At 44.6% G+C, this 12,603-nt stretch overlaps 2 protein-coding genes across 2 annotated transcripts; both read right to left on the bottom strand.

Annotated features, from left to right (window-relative positions):
• Positions 1-226: 226 nt before the first annotated feature.
• Positions 227-637, bottom strand: LOC101045345 (histone H3.X-like). Its single transcript, XM_010330750.2, has one exon. The coding sequence runs from the start codon at positions 635-637 to the stop codon at positions 227-229; it is 411 nt and encodes a 136-aa protein (XP_010329052.2).
• A 3,658-nt stretch (positions 638-4,295) lies between these two features.
• LOC120364586 (histone H3.Y-like) lies at positions 4,296-4,706 on the bottom strand. The gene has a single exon (XM_039470486.1). It carries the CDS (start codon positions 4,704-4,706, stop codon positions 4,296-4,298), a length of 411 nt encoding a protein of 136 aa, XP_039326420.1.
• Positions 4,707-12,603: the final 7,897 nt, after the last annotated feature.

The raw sequence follows: 12,603 nt of genomic DNA, 5'->3' as shown, positions 1-12,603 counted from the left end.
CGAAGGAGATGAGGCATTTACTAACAGAAGCGACCTGACGTCTGCCTGCGTTTCCAGTGGCAATCCTATGCTTAGCTGGCTCCGGACCCCAGGAGGGAAAAGAAACCAAAACAGAACAAAACTTCTCACATCAGAACTACCAGTTACAGGGAGAAGAGAAAAACAAAACACAACCAAACAGAAAAGAAGTCCGCTAGAGCGCAACGTTTCCCAGGAGCCTGGGCCCTTAAGCTCCCTCTCCGCGGAGGCGAAGGGCCAGCTGCATGTCTCTGGGCATAATGGTGACACGCCTGGCATGGATGGCACACAGGTTGGTGTCTTCAAAGAGGCGGACCAGGTAGGCCTCGCTGGCCTCCTGCAGGGCGCCAATGGCCGCGCTCTGGAAGCGCAGGTCCAGGCTGATGAGGTGGGCGACGTCGCGCACCAGGCGCTGGAAGGGCAGCTTGTGCAGGAGCAGCTCCGTGGACTTCTGGTACTTTCTGATTTCGCGCAGCGCCAGGGTGCCAGGCCGGTAGCGGTGAGGCTTCTTGATCCCTCCTATAGGCAGCCACTTCTTGCCTGGGGCTTTGGTGGCCACGGGCTTCCTGGGGGCCTGCACAGTGGTGGCTTTGCGGGCGGTCTGCTTGGTGCGCGCCATGGTGTGGGGCCTCGGCCTTTCTCCGGTCCTTGGGCTGAGCCTGGTCAACAGCAGGCAGCGGTGGTTTCAGACAGCTGTGATGGTGGGGCTGTGGACGAAATTCAGAAAGCCTGTGAGTTGAGATCCATGGGCAAGGCGCTCCCGCACACTTAGCCCCCGAAACCCAGCCCGACTTACCAGCTCGTTGGTCTGCAGGTCAGAGGCCCTACTGCTCAGTCTCCCGGGGGTCCTGGGCTTCCTAGGTCTGCACACCAGCGGTAGTGAGTCTCCCTCCTAGGCTGTCTCTTTCTGAGTGGAGATCTCTGTGGTCTCAGTGAAGTCCGGCCTCTTTTAAGGTGTTCCGATGATTGCATTAGCCCCACCCAGATACCTTCCATTGTACTCACTGCTTCATCAGGGCTATGAAAAGCCAATCAAGTCCCCGGGTTCTTCACACACCCAAGGGAGGGACGAACCTCTGGAGTGTGCATCATGGGAAGGATGGGAGGTGCGAGTTAGGTAAAATTCTGGGTGCCAAAGAAATTCTGAACGTTTACATTTCATGACCATCAAGGAAGTCATTACAATGAAAAAGAGTAGAAGTTTTATACCCATGCATGGATGCACATACCATACACAGAACAGGAAATTCCAGGATAATCTCTACTCACAAAGTAAGTTTACATTCCTGTTTCAAAATAGATCTCATTTCACAGAAAACCTTTAGGTTCACACCAAAATTGCGCCAAAGGAACAGAGATTACGGATATACTCTCCTACAGCATATGCACAGGCCCCTTCACTATCAGCTTTCTGCCCTAGATTGGGACCTTGAGCTACAATCATTTAGCTTACATTGACACGTCATCCTGACTCCAAGACCACAGCTCTCCTTAGGATTCACCTGGGTGTTGTCTATTTCACGAACTTGAGCAAAGGCATAATTACATGCATCCACCGTTATTGTACCCTATGGACTAGCTTCACGTCCGTACAAATGAACTGTGTCCAGTCCCTGCACCTGTCCTTCACCCTCGGTACCTTGCAGCTACTCAAGGATTGATTTATTCATATTTAAAATGGATGCATCTCATTGTATATATTTCTTATGTACAAAATGCTGTTTTAAAGTATGCACACATGGTCTACTGTCTAACTCTAGGTAACTGACAAGTAGAGTGATAACTTTCATATTTAGCAAAGAAGGGGGCCAGGCTCTCATAAAACGAATGCAGATAGATCTTCTGTAATAGTTTCATAACTATCACGAATATTGGAGAGACATTTTATACAATTTCAAGTTATTGCCACACTTAGGAATATCTAGCAGTCTATCTATCTAGATAAAGAAACTTTTTCTTTTATACAAACCTAATAATGAGATAAAGTGTTTTTTTTTTTTCTTTTGAGATGGAATATTGCTCTGTCACCAGGCTGGAGTGCAGTGGTGCAATCTCGGCTCACTGCAACCTCCGCCTTCTGGGTTCAAGTGATTCTTCCACTTCAGCCCCCTGAGTACCTGGGACCACAGGCACGTGCCACCCTGCCTGGCTAATTTTTGTATTTTTAGTAGAGATGGGGTTTCACCATGTTGGCCAGGATGGTCTTGATCTCTTGACCTTGTGATCTGCCCGCCTTGGCCTCCCAAAGTGCTGGGATTACAGGCTTGAGCCACCACGCCCAGTCAAGTTTTTCATTTTTAATTAGTTTTTTCTAGTCATGCATTCAAGGGAGCATGACACTGTTTGGTAAAATGAGATGATTCCACATCATGTTTTTGTTTGGTTTGAAAGATGAAAGAGCTGAAAAACCTTTCGTCACAGAAATGCCACCCAATTAATCAATTTTTTTGAGATCATAATCCAAAAATTACATTGTGATTTAGCTACAAGTTTTTTTTTGTAATGACCTTTGAATTTATAACTCATTAAAACTTTTTGTAGTTTAGATAAAAACAAAAAATTTGAAATTATCGAAATTTAAAAAATGTCTGCCTGTCATATTCTACCCCCTCCTTTTTTTTTTTTTTTTTACCTATCATGCCATGTTCAGCTCTTGTATTTGAAAAGTATTAAAAATGAGAAAGTATTAAAAAATAAAAAATTAAAAGTATTAAAAATTAAAAACAGTACTTAAAAAATGTAAGTATTGGTAATTTCAATATACTTTTGCCAAATTAGTATTTTTTTGGTGAAAAAGCCACAATCTCATCAACAGTGCCTTTAAAAAAATTCAGCAGAAAATATGAACTAGTAACTGATCATGATAAGAAAATAGAATCCAGTAAAAACAAAGTTCTAGGGCAGAGCAACTTCAGTCTTCAGTGTGAAACCATCACAGTCTTTTGGAAGAGGCTTCTCTTTCAAAGCACATTGCTATCCAGAGGTGCTCAAGGCCCAAATAGGAAGATGTGGAAAAAACTCAAGTGACAAAAAAATCCAAATATTTAGTCAAAATGATTCTGAAATAGTTGCTTTCTTCATCCAGGTGTGGCCAATTTAAGAGTTTGAAGAAGATGATAAAATTGTGGGTAAACTCAGGGAAAATTGAGCTACCAACCTCTGGTACACAAAGTCCTCATCATAGGAAGATGGAATAAGCATTTTTTCCCTCAGGATTTTTCTGGCCTTGGGTCTAAAATCACATGATTTTTTTGGAACTTGTTAAAAATGTGACCCTTTAATATGAATATGCAGACAGTCTCCCTCAAATGGTTTGGCTGCAGCAGGGGTGTGTCTATCCAGATCTCACAGACTTTCAATGATTTTTTTTTTCTTTTGAGACATAGTCTCGCTCGGTCCCCAGGCCCCAGGCTGGAGTGCAGAGGCGCGATCTCGGCTCACTGCAACCTCTGCCTCCCGGGTTCAAGCAATTCTCCTGCCTCAGCCTCACGAGGAGCTGGGACTACAGGCGCACACCACCATGCCCGGCTAATTTTTTTGTATTTTTAGTTGAGATGGGGTTTTACCATGTAGGCCAGGATGGTCTCAATCTCTTGACCTCATGATCCGCTCGCCTCGGCCTCCCAAAGTGCTGAGATTACAGGCGTGAGCCACCGCACCGTCCCTCAATGATTCTCTTGCTACTTCCCAGACCAAGACCTGGGTCATTCCAGTCATGGACCACATTCGAGGACACTGAACTGCCAGAGATGGATGGCAGCAGACTTCTAAAGGGCACCTCTCTCCCTTTCCACCCCACAAACACACCCACACTGGTTTTTCTGCCTCCCCTGATGTGAAGTGGCTTGTGGATAGAGAGTCTATTGACACTTTAGAAAGTGGTGTTGAATGTATGTTCCTAGTAAACTAGCAGGAAGAGCCCAGGACACGGGGAACATTGCAAACACGGAGCCGCATAGAGGGAAAGAGAAAGGGTGGATGTCATCTGTTTGATCAAGTTAAACAAATGTCGTTGAGTTGCCTTCAAGAGGAGATTTATTTGGTTTGAAGTATTCTACACACAGGCATAGTCCAGTGAAAATGAACAGATTTATTGAACACGGATGTAGAGTGGAAGTGCTGAAACGCGCTCGCTGAAACAATTGCACTTGACACTGCTGGCTTATCATCGTCAAGGTAGATTAGACATTCACAAACAAAAGCACCCAGAACCACCACCAAGACCCGATTTCTGCCTGTTTCCACACCCAGTCCTACGCTTAACTACATTTGGGCTCCTAACGACCTTCTCTGTGGAGGCGAAGGGCCAGCTGCATGTCTCTGGGCATAATGGTGACACGCCTGGCATGGATGGCACACAGGTTGGTGTCTTCAAAGAGGCGGACCAGGTAGGCCTCGCTGGCCTCCTGCAGGGCGCCAATGGCCGCGCTCTGGAAGCGCAGGTCGAGGCTGATGAGCTGGGTGACCTCGCGCACCAGGCGCTGGAAGGGCAGCTTGTGCAGGAGCAGCTCCGTGGACTTCTGGTACTTTCTGATTTCGCGCAGCGCCAGGGTGCCAGGCCGGTAGCGGTGAGGCTTCTTGATCCCTCCTATAGGCAGCCACTTCTTGCCTGGGGCTTTGGTGGCCACGGGCTTCCTGGGGGCCTGCACAGTGGTGGCTTTGCGGGCGGTCTGCTTGGTGCGCGCCATGGTGTGGGGCCTCGGCCTTTCTCCGGTCCTTGGGCTGAGCCTGGTCAACAGCAGGCAGCGGTGGTTTCAGACAGCTGTGATGGTGGGGCTGTGGACGAAATTCAGAAAGCTCGTGAGTTGAGATCCATGGGCAAGGCGCTCCCGCACACTTAGCCCCCGAAACCCAGCCCGACTTACCAGCTCATTGGTCTGCAGGTCAGAGGCCCTACTGCTCAGTCTCGCGGGGGTCCTGGGCTTCCTAGGTCTGCACACCAGCGGTGGTGAGTCTCCCTCCTAGGCTCTCTCTTTCTGAGTGGAGATCTCTGTGGTCTCAGTGAAGTCCGGCCTCTTTTAAGGTGTTCCGATGATTGCATTAGCCCCACCCAGATACCTTCCATTGTACTCACTGCTTCATCAGGGCTATGAAAAGCCAATCAAGTCCCCGGGTTCCGCACACACCCAAGGGAGGGACGAACCTCTGGAGTGTGCATCATGGGAAGGATGGGAGGTGCGAGTTAGGTAAAATTCTGGGTGCCAAAGAAATTCTGAACGTTTACATTTCATGACCATCAAGGAAGTCATTACAATGAAAAAGAGTAGAAGTTTTATACCCATGCATGGATGCACATACCATACACAGAACAGGAAATTCCAGGATAATCTCTACTCACAAAATAAGTTTACATTCCTGTTTCAAAATAGATCTCATTTCGCAGAAAACCTTTAGGTTCACACCAAAATTGCGCCAAAGGAACAGAGATTAGGGATATACTCTCCTACAGCATATGCACAGGCCCCTTCACTATCAGCTTTCTGCCCTAGATTGGGACCTTGAGCTACAATCAATTAGCTTACATTGACATGTCATCCTGACTCCAAGACCACAGCTCTCCTTAGGATTCACTTGGGTGTTGTCTATTTCACGGACTTGAGCAAAGGCATAATTACATGCATCCACCGTTATTGTACCCTATGGACTAGCTTCACGTCTGTACAAATGAACTGTGTCCATGACATCCATTACCTCACATATATATTACTGTGATGACAACACTCCACGTCCATGTTAATAGCATTTTTCAAGAAGACAATCCATTGTTAAGTATAGTCACCATTATTGCACAATTATTGTTGTACAATAATTCCTGAGCTTACTCCCCCTATGTCACTGAAATGTTGTGTATTTTGACCAACATCTCCTCAAGTTGGAGGATTTCTGGGCTCTCTGCTCTGTCCCATCAGCTTTGATTTCTGTTTTTATGGCATTGTTATCCTAGTTTTGTTCCTACAGCTTGATAGTACACTTTAAAGTGAGGAAAGCACGAATTTTTAAAATTTTCTCTACGGTTTCCCCTGTGACGGTACCACTCAGACACATGTCAAAGAGATTTGGTTCTTCACTATTTCATGCTTTAACTGATTGTTAAGACAGAGTAATGACATGGAATGTTTTTTGTGGGCCACCCTGAAAACTGGAACTCCAGTTACTGTCGATATACATTTGTTACAGTTTATTTTACTTTCAGGATATTTGCTGAATTACCTGTCTGTATAATGACAAATAGGGTTCAATTACACAAAATAGTTAATGGTCAAATCCTACAGTGAGAGAAAATTTTATTTTTCACCTCTGTATTTCCTACGTAATAATTTGAAAAATATAGTAAAAATAGAATATGTTCTAGTATAAAACTTAATTATTGTTATGTGCATTTCTGTTTTAGAGAAGGACAGAACAGAGATCAACATGTTATTTTAGGCATAAACATAGGTTACATTGGGACCAGTGTTTTGGAGGTGAAGGCATGGAAATGAATGCAAAGATTAGACAAGGTTTCTGGGGTCCATGTTTCTCTGTTTAGTTTTCCATGAGGCTCCTGGAGTGTGTTACCATTCTAACATTATAAAGATCACTCCCTGACACGAAACGATTTTGGCAGTAATGTGAAAAAAATCATTTTAGAGGAAACTCTGGTTTTTAATTCAATTTCTGTTTTTCCAAGCTTGAAGACAATTGGTTGCTTCCCCTGGGAACATTATGAAAAGTGTAAATGTTTACAAGGACAACTATTCTAATGCTCTTAGAAAGCCAGGGCCTTCAGGAAAAAGTATTGTAAAGGGAGACTGTGTTTTATGTCCTAAAAGTCATACAGGAGCAAAAACATCCTAGATCATAGAAACTTTAGAATTCAATTTGATTTCATCACAGTCTCTTAAAAAAGTTTCTTTTTTCTTTGTAAAAACAAATCCCCATTCACAGAGTGCTCCAGGCTCACGCACCTATCTTGTTCCAGCCAGAAAGCCCAGAACAACGCCTGCACATGCATGGACCTCAGAGCTCCAAATATGATGATGATTGTTACCATTTTTGAGACAGGTTCTCATCCTGTTGGCCAGGTGTGAGGGCAGTGGTGCCATCTCTGCTCACTGCAACCTTCACCTCTGGAGTGCAAGCGATTCTCCTCCATCAGTCTTTAGAGTGAGTAGGTGATACAGCAGGCACTAGCGACCATGCCCAGATAATTTTTGTTTTTTTAAATTAAAGACAGGAGGTCTGGAAGTCCTGAGTTCATGGGAACCACCAGCCTCGGCCGCCCAAATTGCTGGGATAACAGGAATGAGCCACTGTGCACGGTCTGAGATACAAATATGATTGAAAGTGATGCTCAGACAGGCTGCTGCCTTTGTCTGGGTGTAACCAATGTAAGATGTAAGAAAGATGTTAAATCATGGATAAGTCCAGGGTGGACTGAGATACTGAAGCTCCAGCCTAAAGAGGGTCCTGTCATAGAAAGACTGGAACCAGTACTTTCTCCTTTAAGATCAGGCCTTTCTATCTGGGCTGGGACCTGGAGGAAGATGAGTTTATTTTATTTTATTTTTTAAATTCAGTGTTGGGGAAGTGGGATCTGGGCTGTTCCCTGTGAAAGGCCTCCTTCCAACGGTTGGGCTGCAGCAGGGGCGGGTCTCCCCACATCTCTCACACATCCAGGGCTTCTCCTGCCAGCTCCCGGAACAAGACCTGGATCATCCCAGCCATGGCTATGGCCACGTTGTAGGACACTGAACTGCTGGTGATGGATGGCATTGGGCTCCTAAAGGCTGCCTCTCTCCCTTTCCACCCACAAACACACCCACACTGATTTTTCTGCCTCCTGTAATGTGAAGCGACTTGTGGATAAAGAATATTTTCCCATTTCAGAAAGTGGAGATCAATGTATTCATAGCAAACTAGCAGGAACAGCCCCGGAGATAGGGGACTTTGCAAACACGGAGCTGCACATCGAAAAAGCCAAAGTGTGGATCCATCTACTGTTTGAGCAAATGCAGGAGACATGATCTATTTGGCACCTATCCGTCTATTTGGTTTTCCATAATATTAAGGAACACATTTTTTTCTTCCACAAGTGTTCTTGATTTGAAATGCTGAAACCTGTTCACTGAGACTTTTCCACTAATGCATTAGACCCTCGATGTAGATAGAAAGTTTACAAACGAAACAAAATAGAAACACAGTCCCTGCCTGTGATTTCTGCTTCTGGTTCTACTCCCAATCGTAGTTTAGCTACTTTTTGATCCTGTGCTGGAAATGCTACCAACACTGACCAAAACTTCTAATATCGTATTTATCATTAACAGAGAGAAGAGGAAAAACACAACAGAACACAAGAAACCCATCTACAGTGCAAGGTTTCCCAGGAGCACGGACTCTTAAGCACCGTCTCTGTGGAAGTGGCGGGCCAGCTACGTGTCTCTGGGCATAACAGGGACGCTTCTGGCATGCATGGGACACAGGTTGGTGTCTTTAGAGAGATGCACCAGGTACAGTAGTCCTCCCTGGCCTCCTGCAGGGTGCCAAGGCCACACTCTGGAGGCGCAGGTCCAGGCTGAGGGCCTGGGGATCTTGCGCATCAGGTGCTGGAAGGACAGCTTGCACGGGAGCAGCTGCGTGGACTTCTGGTACTTTCTTATTCCGGGCAGCCCCTGAGTGCCAGGCCTGTAGCGGCGGGGCTTCTTGATCCCTCCTCTAGGGGGTGCCTCTTGCCAGCAGCTTTCGTAGCCAGAGTCTTCCTGGGGGCCTGCCAGGCAGTAGCTTTGAGGGCAGTCTGTTTGTTGTGCCCTATGGTGCTGGTGCTGGGCGATGGCCACTCTCCTCTCCTTGAGCTGAGCCTTGCCCCCTGCAGGAGGCGCTGGCATCAGAGAGTGAGGGCGGTGGGGCTGTGGACAGGATTGAGGGAGCCTGTGTGTGAGATCCATGCAGAAGCCTCTCCCGCACACTCAGCCTTTTCCAGCCCAGCCCCAGACTTACCAGCAGAGGAAGATGGAAAACTGAAATGGTCACTTCTCCATCAGGGATGCTCCCCGGGTATTTTTCTCTCCCAAAGTGACATTCATGGAAATCGGCAGGTAGCCTTCAGGGGAAGCCGGGGCTATTTGATGAAATGGTCATATGTGCCTGTCACTGAGACCACCCTCCCCCCCACCCCGGCTCCTTTTTAACTTTGATGCGGGGCTGAGCCTTCCTTCCATTTGCCATGAAGCCCAGAGAAGGCCTTGGGTTCACCGCGTTGCTGAACCAAGATCTCAGCGGCGACCTTCATGCTACTGGCTTGATGAGAAAAAGCAAAGCAGAGCAATGCAAAACAAGCAAATAACGCACAAACCAAGGGCCCCTATTTCGGTACACTGTTAACAGCTTCTCTGATACTTGCTTTAGGAATTTAATGCCAGTACATGCAATGTATGTACCACATACCGAACAGGAATTTGCAGGATAATCAATACTCACAAAAGAGTTCACACTCCTCTTTTAAAAATAGAGCTGATTTTCTAAAAAATCTTTAGGTTCATGTCAAAATTGGGCAGAGGGAACAGAGGTCCTCAATATCCTCTCCCCCCACAGATGCATAGCCCCCTTCACTATCAGCTTGCTGCCCCAGAGTGGTACGTTGGCTACAACCATTCAACCTACAATGACACATCACTCCGACTCCAGGACCGTCGCTCTCCCCAGGATTCACCTTGGTGGTGTACATTCCATGAACTCTAGCAAAGGAATAATGACAGGTATCGACTGTTATTGTATACTATGGACTAGTTTCACTTCACTACAAATGTAGTATGTCCAGCCTCTGCACTTCTCCGTCACCCTGCGTCCTTTGCAACCACTCAACAATTGATTTATTTATTCATGTTTGAAATGGACACATCTCATTGTATATATTTCTTATGAACAAAATGCTGTTTTAAAGTATGTACAGATGGTCTAATGTCTAAATCTAGGTAATTGACTTCCATTAGCTCACATATGCATTCCTGGGTAGGAACACCCCACATCCACGTTAATAGCATTTTTCAAGAATATGATCTATTAACTATCGTCACCATATTGTACAGTAATTCTTGAGCTTATTCCTGCTATGTATCTGAAATGTTGTGTATTTTGACCAACGTCTCCTCGAGTTCCCCCAGCCACTACAGCCCTAGACAACCACCTCTCTTCTCTTTTACATCTGTCTGATTAACTTTGTGGGATTCCACATATCGTTGAGATTATGTGGTATTTGTGATTCTACCTATCCCTGACTTATTTCAATTAGCATGATGTTCTCCTAGGTGCACCCATGTGTCACAAATGACAAGATTTCCTTCTTTAAGGCTGCATAGTATTCTCTTTTGCCCATAGCTACTCTAATGAGTGTGAGGTGATATCTTCTTTTAGTTTTTATTTGCATTTCTCTGAAGCTTGGTGATGTTGACTATATATATGTGTATATGTTGAACAAATATATAAATATATAGGAATTAAAATTTATATGTACATTTTTATTTATAAAATGTATAAATATATATATAACACTATATAAATAAATGTATTTTACAAAAATACATAAATACATAAATACATGTATAGATGTATCTAGACATATATAATATATATGTTGAGAATATATAAATTTATATTTATATGTAACTATATAAACATAAATATATGTAAAAGATATAAAAATATGTATTTATATAAATAAATATATAAATCTAAATAGATAAATATATATATATAAAACGAGTAACAGCAAGTATATATGGGTATATACTTGCAGGCCACTTTCATGTCTTCTCTTCAGAAATGTCTATTATTTAGTTCCTTTGCCCAGTTTTTAAGTTGTATTGTTTCTTGGTTTCGAGTCCTTTGAGTTCCTAGTATATTTTGGACAGTAGGTAATTAATTCCTTGTTGGATGTAGGGTTTGCCAATATTTTCTCTCATTACGATTTTGACTCTTGGTGGTGTTGGTTGTTGTCAGTATAATCACGAATAAGGTTGAATCACACAAAATATTTAATGGTCAAATCCTACACTGAGAGGGAATTTTTTTTAAACATTTGTATTCTTATAGAATAATTTGGAAAATAAAGTAACAGTTGAATGTTATCTAATATGAAAATATATTGTTATCATATCTGTTTCCGTATTAGAGAAGGCACAAAACAGACATAAATATGTTACTTCAGCCATAAACTGAGTTTACACTGGGGCTAATTCCTCGGAGGTGAAGGGATGGGAAGGAGTGCAGGGCTTAGACAGGGTATCCGGGGTCTGCATGTCTCTTAGTTTTCTATGCAGCTTCTAGAGTGTGTTACCATTTGAATATCATCAAACATCACTCCCTGACATGAAACAGTCTTAGTAGGAAAGTAAAAAGAGTCATTTTAGAGAAGAAGGTTGTTAATTTCATTTTTATTTTTACAAGCTGGAAGAGTTGCTTGATTCCCCAGGAAAGGTTATGGAAAAGAATTAACTGTTTACAGCGGCTAATACTCCAGCACTCTTAGAGAGCTCGCGGCCTTCAGGGTAGAGTATTGTAAGGGAAGACTTTGTTGTTGCTCTTTAAAATCATGTGTGAGCAAAAAGCCTAAGTTATAGCAACTTCAGGATTCAGTGTGAATCCACCATAGTCTCTTAAAAGGGTTTCTTTTTTCTTTCTGAAAACAGCTCCCTATGCACAGGATGACCCAAGGCCCTTGAAGCTGGAAGAAGAAGCTTTCTTCTTCCAACTAGGAAGCCCTAGAACAACACCTGCTCATGCATGGACCTCAGACATCCAGGATGATAATTGATATTTTCTTGAGCCAGGGCGTCACTGTGCCAGCCAGGCAGGAGGCCTTTGGCTTCCTCTTGGCTCCCTGTCATCTCCACTTCCAACGCTCAAGAGATCCTGCTTTCCCAGCCTCTGGAGTAGCTGAAACAGCAGGTGCTGTTTAGCTCTTTTTTTTTTTTTTCCTCACTTTAATTGTAGAGAGGAGGTTTCGTTATGTTGCCCAGGCTGGTCTGGAACTCCTGAGTCAAGCAATCTGCCCACACTGGCCTCCCAAAACGATCTGATCATAGGAATAAGCCATTGTGCCCGGTCTGAGATAAAAATATGATTGGATGGGATTATTAACCCGGCTGCTGCTTTCATCTGGGTTTGACCAGTGTAAGATGTAAGAAAGACATTAAGTCATGAGTAGGTCTAGGATGGGCTGAGATACTGAAGCTCCGGACTACAGAGGGTCCTGTCATAGAAAAACTGGAACCAGTCCTTCCTCCTCTAAGAGCAGGCCTTTCTAGACTGGGGCCCAGAGGAAGACTTTTTTTAGTAGGTGTTTGGGAAATGGCCATTGGTCTGCCCCCTGAGAAAGGCCTCTCTCCAATGTTTGGGCCGTAGTGGGCATGTCTCCCTGCGTCTCACACATCCACGGCCTCTCCTACCACCTCCCCAACCAGACCTTTGTCATTCTAGTCATGGCCACAGCTGTGACCACGTTCTAGGACACCCAGCTGCCGGTGATGGTCTGCATGGGACTTCTAACGGGTGCCTCTCTCCCTTTCCCACCCACAAACACACACACACTGGTTTTTGCCTCCCATCATG

The sequence above is a fragment of the Saimiri boliviensis genome, chromosome 1, assembly GCF_048565385.1.
Source record: "Saimiri boliviensis isolate mSaiBol1 chromosome 1, mSaiBol1.pri, whole genome shotgun sequence".
In the NCBI taxonomy this organism is placed as follows: domain Eukaryota; kingdom Metazoa; phylum Chordata; class Mammalia; order Primates; family Cebidae; genus Saimiri; species Saimiri boliviensis.
Note: the sequence above shows the minus strand (reverse complement) of the source record. Positions and strands in the feature narration are given on the sequence as shown.